Source organism: Anopheles merus, chromosome 3R, assembly GCF_017562075.2.
Source record: "Anopheles merus strain MAF chromosome 3R, AmerM5.1, whole genome shotgun sequence".
Classification (NCBI taxonomy): domain Eukaryota; kingdom Metazoa; phylum Arthropoda; class Insecta; order Diptera; family Culicidae; genus Anopheles; species Anopheles merus.
In genome coordinates, this window is record NC_054084.1 from 41,142,373 (window position 1) to 41,158,488 (window position 16,116).

Sequence of the window (16,116 nt, forward strand, 5' to 3'; positions counted from 1 at the left end):
TCTCTTGGCATTCGCTACGGCTTGTATTTCTCACTCTTCCTTGTGGCCGTTGCGCCACAGGTGACATGAAATATTAATTTCTATATCATCCATCAATCAATCGCTTTACAGCGCGCAACTTAACACATTCCATTCGGGATTCCCCTTCCATGCCTTTGCATTAAACATCTCGCATCACAATACATCAAACGTGAGTATGCCTGATGGGGCGCAGATGCCCGGTGGCTTACTGTGTGCGCCACTTCAAATCGCACCCGAGATCGGACTTTTAAGAATAAGCACATCACGTCATACGAGACGTTCGCCCACACACCACAACGTTTCGGTGCGATATCACATCATGCCAAAGAACGTCACCAGCCGTACCGCGGCGAGTTCTCGCCATTAGGTTCTACTGACCGTTTGCTTTAATCCATCGCGAACCTTCCGTGGGGTAAGATTGAAGTTGAAGCTGTAGTGACCCCATTTCTTTACGATATTACACCATGGAGCGTCTCAAGTGGTGCATTTTGGTTGGGCTGGCTTTCGTGTGCCAGTTTGGGCTAGCTCCCGGTCAGGAGGGTGTAAAGACCGCGTGGCGCAAAGGCGGTGGCGTTCAGGTTGCTTCTCACGATGTTACGATCGCGAATCAAAGTTTTGTGGAGATGGCCGAGCCAGGTCGACAGACGAACACGACCGTGATGAGTCTGCAACGATCGAACGAATCGATGAGTGCCCTGGATCGCTTTATGAACAAAACGAAGGGACACATTCCTGCGGGAGTATGCTTCGAGGAGGTGCCTACGGTTTCCCTGTTGAAGTATAACCCTCGCGGAGATGTGCCAGCGGGTAATGGGGTAAGTTGAATCAAGTTTCTCAAAAAAAAAAAAGCTCAATATCTTCTTTTCTATTCGCAGTCCAATCCTTCTCTCAGTCGGATTCAAGTTTGCTGCCCCGGATATGAGCGTAATGTGCACAACTTCCGCAAGTGTGAGCCCGTGTGTGAGGATCCGTGTCTGAACGGGCTGTGTGTGGGACCGAACACCTGCGAATGCTATCCGGACTTTGTACGGAACGGCCAAGGTCGATGTGTACCGACCTGTCCGATCGGGTGCGATCATGGCGAGTGTGTGGTTGGAACGGGTGAGTGTCGCTGTAAGGAAGGCTATGAGTTGGATCCGACGACGAAGAAATTCTGTGTGCCGCACTGCACTGGAGGATGTGGCGTGGGTCGCTGTGTGGATGTGGAGCGATGCGAGTGTGGCGAGGGATATAAGTTCGATCCGAAGCTCAAGTGTGCACCACACTGTGAGGGTGGATGTTTGAATGGACACTGTGTTGAACCGGGTGTTTGCAGGTGTGAGGCGGGCTATGAGATGTCGGAAATGGGATGTGAGCCAATCTGCTCAAAGTGAGTAACACCTGCCAGTGTGGGAAAATGTGAGAATTGACTGTTTTGTTTCTTACACGTTATTACAGTGGTTGCTTCCACGGTGTTTGTACCGCGCCGGAAACGTGCTCCTGTAAGCCTGGGTATCAAAAGGTCGGTGATCAATGCTCTGCTACTTGTGATCGTCCCTGTCTGAACGGAGAATGCACTGGACCGAATGTTTGCAGCTGCAATCGTGGCTACATCCTTGACGAGGCCAATTCCTTCCAGTAAGTATAGCTCATAGACAACTCTCTACTCACACGGTACTATACGATCTTTTCCCTTTCCAACTTCACAGTTGTATTGCGCACTGTCCCAACGGATGTCCGAACGGTGTCTGCTCTGGCCCAAACATGTGCCTCTGCAATGCAGGATACGTCAAGGATCGTTCGCTCAAAGGAAGTCAAGCATGCATCAAGCGCTTCGACGGAGTTAAATCATAACCAGCGGCAGTCAGGGAGCCGATAACGAGCCTATGCATTCGTTTGCGTAGAGAGCTCTTCACCATTGGCGGGTGCGCACGCTTTGCATTGCAGTGCGGCGGCGTGTTGCTGATTTTGATAGCGCTTATCGCACTCAGGATGCAAAAAAAACACATCAACATGAATGGTGAACATTAACACGATTGTAACGCGAAACGGGGGGCAGTGGATGTGGATGCAAAATAAATGAAAGCCAATTCAACTAATTGTTATGGTTTTGTAATCATAATTAATTGAGGCTGCTCTACGAGGAATAGGAAAGGGGCAGGAAAGGAATTTGAAAATTGAAAAAAAATATTAAGAAATTGGAGTGATTTATGGTATGAAATATTTCTTTTTTCTTCAATTGCGTTCAGAATCTTACTAATGATTATTCACTTCTTATATAGAAAGAAATCCGGCTCTTTTTCTTATACTGATTAATACGTTGTTCTTATTTGCTTATTTTGTGTACGGCTTGGGCGTTCCCGTGGTACAGTCGTCGAACACAGTCGAACGACTCAATAACATGCCCGTCATGGGTTCAAGCCCGGAATGGACCGTCCCCCCGTAGCAAGGATTGACTAACCGGCTACTGGGTAATGAATTAAGTCTCGAAAGCCTATATAGGCTCGCCAAATAGGAGAAGAAGAACTGTCATAATTGACGGTGTATTTAATTAATTGAGCCGGTCTCATGGTACAGTCGTCAACTCGTACGACTCAACAACATGCCCGTCATGGGTTCAAGCCCCAAATAGACCGTGCCGCCGTACGTAGGACTGACTATCCTGCTATGGGGGGAAATCAATAAGTCACTGAAAGCCAACCCCACAAGGCCTTGACCGGCATCGGTTGTTGAGCCAAAGAAGAAGAAGATTTAATTAATTGTTGCCCATAGTAAATGATTTATTGATTTTTACGTTTACATCAACAAGAATGGAGACTCAAGGATGGAGATTAGAGAAAACCATTTTTAATTTCTTCCATAGTTTTTAAATTACTTTATTCAGCTTTATTTGTCTAACTGTCGTCGTATGAGAATTATGTTCTAATATTTAAAGATTATTGTTTGGTTGACATCAAAAATATCTTCAATACAGCCCAGACGCTAGATATTTATAGTAACACCGCTGGTTGGATCTACCCGTTTCTTAGTATATTACGACATGATAATAGTGTACTCTATTCTACGAAAAGAAAGATGGTCCATAAGAAAAGAAATACTTGTGCATCGTAAATATTTGTGAAAACTATATCAAACTACTGTTTAAAGCCTTTCGACACTCTTATTCCGATCTAGTTTAGAACTATTCTCTCCCTCTCCAGATCGTTATGTTTTTCCAGATGGCTCATCTACTCGAGTGTAGTAAGATGAAAGAACTTTCATCCTCTTCGAATCAACATAAAACCATTATTTATAAACATAACTCTCAGGCCAATCTTTTACCACGCTCGGCATAATGAATCATAGCGCAAAGTGTTCGGCACACCACTCGTTCAGTGTTAAATTTCTTATCGTAATGGAAGCAAGCGGCACGCAAACATGTGGCTTATGTGGTTAAAAGAGTCACAAAAGAGCATGGATTAACACTACATCTTACCATCGAATCTCACGAAACATGTCGATGCTGTCTCACCATATTAACACACCAAAAAACGCACACACACATGCACTCTTTCACACTCTCACACTCTCTCTAAATCAAATATGCAAACACAAAAGACCGCACCTCACCCTTCCGGCGGCCCTTTTGGGAGCAATAGAAAAGGAGGAGCAGGGAGAACCTTTTTTATTAATGTTGCGCCTGCTTTCCGCCTTTTTTCTCCCAATTCGGCCAAACAACCCATTAGAACAGCCCATTAAGTTCGAACCGTACTAGCGGCCACTGGCAGTTGTGGTGCCAGTGGTACAGTTCGATTGTTCCTTTGATGGTAATGGCGCTGCCAGTGACACTCTCCATACCCGGAGCAAGTTGCGATCGCGCAACCCTTTCGGACGCGATTGCGGGATGGGCTGCCTCGTGCGTGCGCTGCATTTACAATTGCAATCGCGTTCTTGCCTACGCACCAGCACCAGGGTAGAAAGCTACGCATGGGGAGGGAAGCGTACAGCGGCAGAAGAAAACATATTTGTTTTCGTTGCTCTCCAGCACACACTTCAACGCAGGACGGCACGGCTGCAAACACCCAGTGTTGGAAGATCTTTCACCCTTGCTGCGATTCTGTTTCCCTTCGGACGAACAAGGCGAGCGAGCAGAGCGAGCGAAGGGAACAAGGCAAACAGCAGACGAATGCGTCAAAGAACAGATTATATTTTTAGTCACTCTCTGCCGCTTTGCGTGTGAGTGTATGTGCTCATTATTCTGCTCCGTGCGGAAGAAGCAGCACGCGCAAACTGTAGGCAAACGACGCAGGCGGCACAAACGGCACCAGCATTCTGATAAGTTCGTCTTCGCGCCCGCACCGCGGAGTCCGCGCGTTTTCGTTCGACGGTAAACGTCCGGTTGCATTGCTCCTCCGGTGTCCGCCCAGAGCAGAATAAATCATTCGCCCCTCGGGACTGCAGGGGCGACAAATTTCGACGATCCATCGATCGATTGAAAGTGCGGGGGTTAAAGACGGAGTGGTCCGGAAATCGGTGTACAGGAAGCAGACCGTAGGCTGCACAGTCTCTGAAAGCCGATACCCGATCGCGAGTTATTCCGTCAGTCTGCTGACGGGCGGGACCGGTACAGGACGTGTTCGTTTTTCGGTGGCTTTTGAACTCACTCATTCTTAACTCTCTCCGAACGGTGTGGAGAGATTGCCAAGAGTGTTTGCTCTAGTGGGTTTGAAACCGCTCGAACCATCTAGCAAAAACGATGCTTTATCTAAAGATTATAGTGACGGGAGCTGCACTGTTGGTGGTCATCCTGTCAACCGCAACCGTTGATGCTGCCTGCTCGAAAACGAACGTGTAAGTGTTTTTCTGTGACCTTAGCAACGACAAATACCGTGTGATAAGTAACAATTTGTTCTCAATGCAGAAAAACGCGAGTTGAGATCAAGAATGGTAAGCGCGTGACGGTGATCGATCAACCATGCTGCAAGGGCTACAAACGGGTGAAGCTGCGCTGCGTACCGATCTGTTCGCTGCCCTGTGAAAACTCCAAATGCACTGCACCGGATGTCTGTACCTGCAATGCTGGCTACGAGCGGCTTTCGAACCATCGGTAAGTAAGATAACCCAGACGACCCGACCCGTTTCCTGCTCTTTGGTGAAGCGGAAGTGATGCTCCCAACACATGGTGGGTGAGACATTACGCACCCCTTTTGCTTCACAATTGCGTCCGTTCTTATCACTCAGTCACTTTCCTTTTTCTTCCTTTGCAAAAAAATGCACACAGATGCATTCCTCACTGCGACGATTGTGATAATGGAATCTGCACGAAGCCTGGGTACTGCCAGTGCCATACGGGTTACACCCGTTCTGACAATGGCACGTGCGTGCCGGAGTGTAACAACTGCGTGAACGGGTTCTGTTCCCTACCAGACGCGTGCCAGTGCTATGAAGGGTACCAGCTTCAGGAACGTAATGACGCCACACGCTACTGTGAACCGGTCTGTGAGGGAGGCTGTCTGCATGGGCAGTGTGTCGCACCGGATGAGTGTCTCTGCGGGGATGGATACACCTTATCGCCGTTCGGAGAGTGTGTTCGGCCAACCACACCACCTCCGCGCTGTCCGGAAGGATACGTGGACGATGGCATTGCCTGTAGTCCGATCTGTTCCGAACCGTGTTGGAATGGAACGTGCGTTGGGCCGGATGAGTGTGAATGCTTTCCTGGACATTCGTCCGAAAATTCGACCTCCCCGTTCGTGTGTCAACCGGTGTGTAATGGAAGCTGTGCGAATGGTGACTGCATTGCGCCCGGGGTATGCATCTGTCACGCACAGTACGGCAAGATTGGGGACGAGTGTATACCGCTGTGTGACCGGTGCTCCCTCGGGCATTGTGTGCAGCCGAATGTGTGCGTTTGTGATCGGGGATACCGGTTGATCGATGGTGACTGTGAACCGATCTGCGAGACGGAGTGCATCAATGCGATCTGCACGGGACCGAATGCGTGCACCTGCCTGCCGGGGTACAACTATACGGACATTAATGCACTATTCGACTGTTTGCCGGTCTGTGATGAGGAGTGCATTAATGGGCGGTGTGTGGCACCGCAGCGGTGTGAGTGCAATGAAGGTGAGTTGAAGCTGGTGCGTGTGAGTGTTTTGATTAGTGATGATTTCATATCGATCAGTGAATTAGGATTAAGTGGTGTGTGCATTTTCAACGAAAATCCGGAAAATTCTTAATGATCAATGATTTTAGGACATTGAATGATTCTGAGACTTATTGGTCGTGCTAACAAGCTATGTTTGTTTTAAAGAACTAAGCTATCCATTAAGTTAGTGAACAACTTCCCTTATGACAGGACTTCGCTGAAACACTGACGATTATGGGCCAGCGAGGCTAGATTGAACCAGCGAGGCTAATTGTTTTGTTAGGCTATTTAACCTCGAGTGAACCTAAATTAATATTCATGATCTCACTAATAAAATTTTAAATTTGTTAGAGATATTATGGCCATAGACGTCCAAGTTCAAGTTATATATGTTACAAATTTTATTAAAAATAGTAACGCAGTTCAGAATAGGAATATCTACATATTTCGGGACTACATACATACGCGTATCCCAGAATGGGATTAATTGAGCAGCGACAGAACAACTTAAGATATTAATTCTCGTTTATGTTGATTGATTCAACGGATTAGACCGAGAATTGCAATGAGAGAAGGATGAGTCCGAGAAACGAACGATGACATAGTCTTCAAAGTGCACAGTAGGGAAAGAGTTCTTGTACACTGAACGGAAAAACGAATGAAAACGAATGAACGAGAAAACGAAACACAAAAACTTTATCACTTTTACTGGAGCAAGTATGTCCTCAACTAATTTCTGGATATCAAGATTCATGTTACCATCCTATTTACTCACCTTTTCGCCGTTTTCTTAAGCTTCTTGGCCCGTGAAGTGACTAATAAAGAGGGAGTAGCAACGCTACCTAATCTTCATTCAAAATGTGATCCTTTCTTCAGATTTGCAAGGACATTGTAATGCCTGGTCACGTCTGTCGGTCCAGGATAGAGATGACTGTTTGATCAAGTTTTGATACCTTTTTCATCGCAGTTACATTGTTGTCTTCATCCTAGGAATTTTAAATTAACTTATTACGTTGTCAAACCCCTATTGACTACTTTTTATTATTTTTATAATAGTCTTGGGGAAGAAATGATCAGTTCATAGATAAGTGATTTCTTTTGCATACATAAATCCGTTCTTCCAAAGACGTACATGGACGATTTGCATTCAGGCAGTTCTCTCATAACAAGAACTGAATATCAATTCACCTCGTATTAATAAGACTAGGTTGTCTTCATAAGATGATAAACCCAGGCAGGTTGTTATGAGAAAAAATAAAAAGCGAGTTATAAGTCCAGGGAATAGTAGCAAACGATCAGTTTCAGAATTCTAAAGGTTCACGGTTTACAATCGAGCCAAACATTTTTGGACATTTGGGATTTCGTAAAACATCGCCCCTAGCTGGTCATTTTCAGAATTTTGTACCGCCCTGGAACGTTTTTCGGAGTGTTATCAAAAGTATCTTTTTTAAATTCTGCTATCCACTTTCGACAATTTACTATAGCTAGAGCATAGTTACCATAAAACACACTTTTGTAAGTAAGACGTACTTTTGTAGTTTATAAAACCACTCACTTTCGACGATTTACATTAATGACTCTTAATGACTCATTAATGACTGACTTGAAATATTTACGGAACGCTAAAAAATGTATACAACAAAATGGGCTATAAATGGAACATCGAATATTTTACCTCAAAAGCCTCACAGCATCAAAATCATTCCAATCATATTCACATACAAAAATACATCAAGCCTATTTAACTGCCTCCCGCTTCAGGATACATACGGGACGAAGAGAACGCCTGCATCCACCCGGACGACCTGTGCCGCATGAAGTGCACCAACGGACAGTGCCACGGTGCCGAATGTGTCTGCGATGCCGGCTACATAAAGCATCCTACCGATGGGCATTGCGAGAAAACCTGCCCGAACGGTTGTACGAACGGCGATTGCAACGGAGGCGAGTGCTTCTGTCACGAAGGCTTCCGTCTGTCGCTGGACAATGTGTCCGTGTGTGAACCGATCTGTGGTGAAGATTACGATTACAGCAGTGCCGGTTGCATCAATGGCCGGTGCATTCGGCCGAACGTGTGCCAGTGTGACGAAGGGTACGAGTTTGTCGATGCAAACCAGACGCGCTGCGAATCGGTGGAAGAGATCGCTCGCCAACGGTTGGCCCAGGAACGGATGGCAGAATGTCGACGGAGCTGTCGGAATGGTAAATGCCGTGCGGGCGAGTGTCGGTGCAACGAAGGGTATGCTCAGCCGGAAGGAAACACGCTCAGCTGTAAGGCGGTATGTGTGGAACCGTGTCGGAACGGGACCTGCGTGCGACCGAACCAGTGCGAATGTAAGCCTGGATTTGTGTTTGTCGAGGGAAACGCAAACCACTGCAGATCGGAGGAAGACCTGGCGAGGGAAGCATACGAGCGGTGTACGGGGCGCTGTCGAAATGGCGTTTGCCACGGTGACCAATGCTTCTGTATGCTGGGCTATACGCCGTCCGATCTCGATCCTTACGACTGTCAGCCGGTTTGTGAGCGACCGTGTGTCAATGGAACGTGCGCCGGAAACGATCGATGCCATTGCTGGGAAGGTTACGAGAAGACGGGAGAGGACGATCATGCCTGTGAACCGATCTGCACGTCGGAATGTGTCAATGCAGATTGTGTCGCTCCGGACCAGTGCGCATGTCGCGGTGGGTACATTCCTTTGGGAGAGGGCAGCAGCACCTGTGTGAAGGAGGAAACTCCCGAGGAACGATCGGCACGGCTCCGACAGGTGGCCTGCGAACGAGAATGCACCAACGGTTGGTGCGAACAGGGCGAATGTCGCTGTGTGGAAGGGTTCTATCACGAAAACGGTAACACGTTGCGCTGTGAGCCGTACTGTGCGCAATCGTGTGAGATGGGCCGCTGTATCGGAAATGATACGTGTGAGTGTCTCGCACGCCACGAGCTCGTCGAGCAGTACGTCTGTGGGCCAGTCTGTAGTGAAGAGTGCGTAAGAGGGTACTGCGCAGCGCCGGATGTTTGTCGCTGTCACGATGGGTACGCAATGGTGAACGGGTCCAGTAACGCGTGCGAACCGATCTGTGGTGAGGACGGCTGCATCAATGGTGTTTGTGTGGGGCCAAATGAGTGCATCTGTCTGGATGGGTACTATCAGGATCAGGACGACCCGTTACTGTGTCATCGAGAGATCAGCGTTATTCAACAACTGCACGAACCAAGGTGAGTTATTGAAGAGCTTTGTCTCGAGTGAGTCTCATAACCTAGCTAGAGTTTTGCTTCATGAATCATTCTTAAGGCATTCTCATTCTGCTTCATGAATCTTCAATGACAAGTGATTTGGATCTCGAATAAAATCTTTAGAGATCTTTAGAGATAAAACACGAATCTCATAAATCTTCAGAAATTTATATTTTTTTAGAGACTCATGAAACCTTGATCATTCAATGCAAAGATTCACTTTTAATATTCAATCAGATTCATCTTACTTACTTACTTACCCGGCGCTACAACCGCTTTGCGGTCTTGGCCCGCCTCAGGAGCAGTGCTGCAACATGTCAGCCGGCCGTATTGGGTAACTCGTTTGTTGCTGGGAACGATCGCCGTGACGCTCATTTTCACTCATTTCATAGCTCTCTATGATCAAGAATTAGAAAACCGTCTAGGTTTAGTACTGCCCAATCTAGTAATACAACCCTGTCTACTCATGAGCGAGAAATGTTTCTCGTCGAATGAGTTCCCCGAAAATGAGCGTCGCGGCAAACGCTCTCGGAAACGAACGAGCTCCCCGATACGGCCAAATGTCATAAAAAATCAGACTAAAACAAAATCCATGTCAGCATCACATACTCATTTGGGATAACTAGAGGTGATACCAGTGGTGGAAGTAACGGTAGGCGGACTAGGCGGTTGCCTGGGACCCCGTAGATCACTAGTATGTAGTATGCAGTATGTATTAAATTGGACAGAGTACTCTCCCATCACTGCTTGTCACACCACGCCAAGTATATTCCATGAATGTCGTGATTATCACCGCCACAAAATGTCGTGACAAAGTGAGTGATCAAGAGTTGAGTGCTAAACAAAATTTCATCAAGCATATGATTAGTCCACCAACTGTTTGAGCCTTACCTCTGATCATCTCAGTTGTTTACGTGAGCTGATTTGAGCTTCGTTTCAGTCATGAGTTATGCTTGCGCCGACATTAAGCTCAGCTTGTTAGTCAGAGTTTCGCGTTGGACTTATCTGAATCGGTTCCGGAATCGGAATCGAATCCTGAATTGGTTCTGGAATACGGTATCAGAATCGGGTAGGTCTGATTCTGAGCTCCCACCACTAATATGTTCATTGTTTACGTTGGTGAACACCTCGTGATGGTCATGACATTTTGCAGCACTGCTCAGGGGAGCCCGAAACCGCTCACGGTCTCGCGCCTTCGTCTGCCAATCCATTATCCCGGCCTAATGGCGGACGCCTCCACGCCATCTTGCCACTTCTCAAGTTGGGCCTACCACGCCTCAGATTCATATTTAGCTACCATTCTCTAAAATTAACCAATCTGTCCCTCTACAGTCACAGCAGTTCCGGTGGAGAGTACTACAAGATGTCCTACATCCACTACTTCATCCCGGTGATCGCGTCCGTCGCACTGATCGTGGCCGTGCTGATCGTAAAGATGATCGTGCGCAACCGCCAGAAGGACTATCACGTCGGCAAGCTCGGTAATGCAGAGCGCGCGGGGCGCAAGCCGGGGCGGGCGAACAGACGCAAGGGGCAGTCAAACCGTACCACCGATTATAACGATTACAATCTGGTCGTTCTCTTCCCTACAGAGAGCAAGGAAAACTGTGTCTACTTCATGCCGAAGCCGGACTCCAAGACGAACGAGCTGACCAAATTGAATCTCGAAATTGAAACCATCTGAACACACCTAAAATATTCGTAAAACCCCCTTTTTTTGCTCAAACACACACACGCACAAACACACACATACACACACATCCAGCTGGGACACTTTCCTTGGACGGCGAGACACGCATCGGTTTTCCAGTTTTGTTTGCCTCTGTAAATATGTGCCACACCATGTCGCTTCCTAGGAAGTGGCTGCAATCTCTTTTAGTATTTAGAACGAACTGGAGCGGTTAGCGAAATTAATGATAAGAATGCGTATGCTTGGGGAGGAAATAAATCAAACCTTTTCTAATGGCTCACACACAAACACGAAAAAGAGAATTTAATGTGAGCGTTATCACTGCATTGTTGAAATCGAGACAAAACAAATGTAAGATTATTTAGGATGAGTTTTTTTTTTTTTGTTTTTATTCTGTTCCGTTCACCGTAAGTTTAATAAATAATCCTAGAAACTCACCACCCCAGCGCCCTGCGGTGATCAATCGGCCATTTTTGTTGAGCGTTTTATTTCGCTAGATGCGTGACGTATGAAGGGATGAATAGCGCAAGAGAAAGAAACAAGTAAGATCATTTCTCTGCATTTGATTCTTATTCTAATGACTCTCTTCTCAATCTACCTGATCGTACTGGTCGGTCGGCGTCTACTGTATGTCCGTTTCCATCGAGTTTCTTTTCTTAAAGTATTTGCACGCCACAACGGACGCTGTGACGATCACAACGCTTGCAGCGATTACCGCCGCAATGATGATCCAATCGTCGCGATCGATGCCTGCCAACAGACTCGATCCTGCTAGTTGAATCGGTTCGGCCTGTGCGGTCGTGTTTTCGTTGTTCGACACTCCCTGGGATTCACTTCCGTCCGCCACTACCAGCTGCTGCATCGGTGGTTCGAACAGTTTGACCCGCTCGACCGGTGCCAAATCGATGCAGGTGCCGTCCTCGGCGATCGCACCCGAATCGCAGATACACTCACCGGTGGCTGGGACCGCTCGGAATCCGTCCGGACAGTTTAACGGTTCGTCCTCTTTTTCTTCCTCCTCTTCTTCATCGTCATCATCCTCATCGTCCTCCACGTCAGCGAAGCGGCTTCGGATGAACAGATCCGCACCCACCTCATGCCTGCAGTCCCCATTCGCATCGATGCTGAGTCCTTTGGGACATGCGCAAACGTTCGGCTGCGCACAGTGCGCTCCTTCGCCGCACGCTTCCTCACAGTACGGTTCACACTGGCCCTCGAGCGTTTCGACATACCCGGGCAGACAAACGCACACGTCCGGTTCGGTGCAGATACCGTTCGTACAATCGCCACTGCACACCGGCTGACAGTGCACGATCGATTCGGGCCCAATGGCCAGCTGGTAGCCCGGATGGCAAGAGCATACATTCTGCTCGATACAATCCCCATGCGCACAGTTCACGTACAACTCGTCACAGAGCGGTTCCGGCGTTGGCGTGGTGGGACATTCCGGTGGTGGAACGGTTGGGCAGATCACATCCGGACACATCTGTACCGGGGGACAGGTGACCGGTACGATCGGAGGTGCACGTGTCGTCGGTTTCGTTGGCGGTACCGTCGGGCAAACCACCTTCGGACAGGGTGTCGGTGGAGGAGGAGGTGGTGGACACGTGACGTTACACACTGGCGGTGGCGGCAGCACCACTTCCGGACAGCTAAGCTTGGGACAATCTTTCCGCTCCTCCACCTCGTCGTTGCACACGCATCCGTGGGAGGTGTTTTCCACCTCGTAGATTATCACCGGCTCCTTCCCGCAATCAACCGGCTCGGGAAGGAGTTCACACGTCTGCCTTCCGAGCTGGTCGGTAGTGGAGTAGAAATCGTCAAAGCAACGACAAACATTCGGCCCACCGCAGATACCGAACGTACAGTTCACTACATTCGCGTCACAGTAAGGCGCACACTCGAACGGTGACTCTTCCAGCGAGTCCGGATCTTCCACTGGGACGTACCCTTCCAGACACTGGCACACGTTAGGCGCCACACACTGTCCATTGACACAGCTCGGCACACACACCGGATCACACCGGTCCATCTCGCCATTGTACTCATACCCATCGTTGCACAGACACTCGTTCGGCGCAAGACATCGCCCATTAGCACAGCCACCGTCACACACTGGGGCACACTCATACTGAGCTCCGTTCGGCGAGGCTCGCAGATAGTATCCCTCCAGACACTGGCACTGATTCGCCCCACGACACACACCGTTGTAACAGTCAACCACATTCGGGTCACAGCTTGCCTCGCAACGATCACCGTCGGGAAGACGCGCGTACCCCGGATTGCAGACGCACGTGTTCGGCGCAATGCACATACCGTTCTCGCACCCACCCTCGCACATTGGTTCACAGATCGAGTGGAAATGCTGGGACGGCTGGTAGCCCGGATGGCACACACATCGGCCCTCCTCCACGCAGTACCCGTTGACGCAATGCTCCCGGCAGGCGATCGGTTCACACAGCATGCGCCCATTGCGGATGGCCAGCGTGTAGCCCTCGTTGCACTCGCACACGTTCGGCTGGGTGCAGCGCCCGTTCGAGCAGTCCACCAGCGCGTCCTCGCAGATTGGTTCGCACACGTTCGTGCTGTTGTCGGCGAACCGATGCCCGGCCAGACACTGGCAGACGTTCGGCCGGATGCAGTACGCATTCACGCACTTGTTCTTGCAGTAGGGGGTACAGATGGATGACTTGGAGTTTGCAGCTGAGGAGATAGAAGATAAGCTATAGGACACAAATGGGACTTGTGAAGAGGATTACGGCTACTTACAGCTGCTAGTCGCAATATAACCTTTATGGCATTCGCAGTGATCCGGAGCAACGCATCGCCCATTGGAGCATCCTTTGGAGCATTTAGGTTCGCACACATTCTTACTATTCTCACTCTTAACGTATCCTGAGGAGGAAAAAACAAAAATTTCAACCAAGTCCTCTCTCAAAGATGTGACGTCACATACCTTTTTTACAATCGCAAACATCCGGCGCAACGCAAATACCATGCACGCAAGGCTTCGAACAGTGCGGCACACACTTGCTGCCCGTCTTCGGGTCGAGCTGATAGCCCTCGTAACACTGGCACTGGTTACCCCCGATGCAGACACCGTTCCTACACGGCTCGGTACAGAACGGTTCACACCCACCGAGTGTCTCATTGTACACGAACCCTTCCCCACACACACAAACACCCGGACCGGAGCAAAGCCCATGCGCACAACCCTTCGGACAGTCCGGTACGCAAACGTGTGACGTACGGTCGTCACGTGGGCGATAGTTGGAATGGCACACACAAACGTTCGGCGCCACGCAGTCTCCATTGACGCACGGCTCGGAGCAGCTTGGCAGACAGAGGGAGCTGTCGTCCTCCGCGGGGCTGTATCCTTCGCCGCAGCTACACCTACCCGGCGCTATACACTGACCGCCCTGGCAGGGCTTTAGACAAACCGGGACGCACTGATTGCTGTCGTCCAGCTCGTACCCTTCCTGGCAGGCACACTGGTCCGATCCGATGCAGTTCCCATTGGCACATCCTTCGGAGCAGACGGGTTCGCAGGTGAAATTTGATTGCGTTGAGAGAGTGTATCCTGGGGGGGAGCGAGTGATAGAGTTTAGTAGAGTGGTACAATCTTCCAGATGCAGAGCGTTTACAGAATGAGATTGGTTGGAAAAGTTTGTGGAAAATTGTCCATCTTTTTGCACTAACCTGGATCACACTGGCACACATTCGGCAGTACACATTTTCCGTTCTGACACTCCTCCGCACACTGGGGAACGCAAACGTTGCCATCGGTCGCATCCGGTCGGTAGCCTTCATCACACTGGCAAATATCGTCTACGCATCGACCAAAGCGACACGCACGATCGCACTTCCGGCGACAGGATCCACTCGTTCCATCTCGCTCGTAGCCTTCGTCGCATAGGCACACGTTCGGCGCTACACATTGACCATTTTCGCACGCAACCTCGCAGATAGGTTCACAGCTGTGTAAGCAAATGGAAATTAAAGTAATTAAATGGTTATATTCCCTGGTTTAACAAGTGTTTGTTTTATTACCGGTGATCATTCACTTTCTGGTAGCCACTGTAGCAATCACACGTGTCCGGTGCGACACACTCCCCAAAGATGCACTTCAATCGACAGGATGGCAAACACTCATCCCCCACCGTATGGTAGCCTTCGCAGCATGTTCGCTTTCGGCGTACATCGTAATCTAGCTGCAAGAGACATACACCACAAACACTCACTCAATAAAAATCGATCATCCCCAACGCAGGGAATATTACGCCGGACACAGGGTTAAACTCACAGAACAACTCAACGCATCGACCATGATCGGAATTCGCATCTGATGCTCACTGAACATACAGTAGTACGTTCCTTCACCGTAGTTGATGATTTTGGTTTTGTTTTCCACCAGCTTGGGCACTCTGTAATAAAGCAAACACAACCACCATGTATTAAACCCGATCGTATGAAAAATCTCCACGATCATGCAAACGATACACACTTTTCCTCCTCGTAGCATAACTTTTCAACGGCCGATACCGAGCAGGTTACTAGCAGCTGAACTCCCACCAAAACCAGACACCAAGAGCACAGACCCCCAAACCGGGGGATCTGTCTGGGAGAGACGGTTAAAAGCCGTCCCATTGCCAGAACAGACAGAACCAAACGCAGGCACCAGCGACCAGAGACGAGCTGAGAAAAATGCGTGATCTTGCTACGACCCGCAATTCGTTACTGAACTGTCGCCGGGATCAATTAGTTCGAACGCAGCTTCCCGATGTGCTCGCCGGGACGGGAAACTTCTAGGCAAGCAGGCAGGGATTTCCATCCAATCCAAATCAAAAGAACGCTGCTAATCAGAAATCGACGGTTTTCAAGATGAGGGGAAGGAGAGGAACAAAAAAGGGAAAAGAACAGAACCCAAGCTTAGCGATCATACTTGTTGATCGTTTGGTCCAGTGGTTTGGTCAACCGCCCCACACCAGATTGGTGGTTATCGCTGTGGATTACGAAATTGTCAATGAGTGCGACGTCAAGGGGGACACATGCCCTCAACCCCTT

At 48.9% G+C, this 16,116-nt stretch overlaps 3 protein-coding genes across 4 annotated transcripts; 2 read left to right on the plus strand and 1 right to left on the minus strand.

Moving 5' to 3' along the window:
- Nucleotides 1-384: 384 nt before the first annotated feature.
- On the plus strand, nucleotides 385-2,099 carry LOC121595837 (von Willebrand factor D and EGF domain-containing protein-like). Its single transcript, XM_041920105.1, has 4 exons — nucleotides 385-836; nucleotides 897-1,390; nucleotides 1,459-1,638; nucleotides 1,710-2,099. The coding sequence occupies exons 1-4, from the start codon at nucleotides 486-488 to the stop codon at nucleotides 1,852-1,854; spliced, it is 1,170 nt and encodes a 389-aa protein (XP_041776039.1). The 5' UTR covers nucleotides 385-485; the 3' UTR covers nucleotides 1,855-2,099.
- Nucleotides 2,100-3,838: 1,739 nt separating this feature from the next.
- Nucleotides 3,839-11,520, plus strand: LOC121595834 (tenascin-like). 2 transcript variants are annotated; one of them, XM_041920103.1, is made up of 6 exons: nucleotides 3,841-4,830; nucleotides 4,901-5,086; nucleotides 5,261-6,105; nucleotides 7,889-9,344; nucleotides 10,695-10,843; nucleotides 10,955-11,520. In XM_041920103.1, the coding sequence occupies exons 1-6, from the start codon at nucleotides 4,736-4,738 to the stop codon at nucleotides 11,044-11,046; spliced, it is 2,823 nt and encodes a 940-aa protein (XP_041776037.1). In that variant the 5' UTR covers nucleotides 3,841-4,735; the 3' UTR covers nucleotides 11,047-11,520. The 2 variants fall into 2 exon arrangements, with proteins under 2 accessions (XP_041776036.1, XP_041776037.1); XM_041920102.1 differs by having other exon boundaries at nucleotides 3,839-4,830; nucleotides 10,695-11,520.
- On the minus strand, nucleotides 11,461-15,806 carry LOC121595833 (fibrillin-2-like). The gene is made up of 7 exons (XM_041920101.1): nucleotides 15,557-15,806; nucleotides 15,356-15,476; nucleotides 15,103-15,263; nucleotides 14,752-15,029; nucleotides 14,009-14,632; nucleotides 13,822-13,947; nucleotides 11,461-13,755 (listed from the first exon to the last, which is right to left on the minus strand). Exons 1-7 carry the CDS (start codon nucleotides 15,697-15,699, stop codon nucleotides 11,675-11,677), a joined length of 3,534 nt encoding a protein of 1,177 aa, XP_041776035.1. The 5' UTR covers nucleotides 15,700-15,806; the 3' UTR covers nucleotides 11,461-11,674.
- Nucleotides 15,807-16,116: the final 310 nt, after the last annotated feature.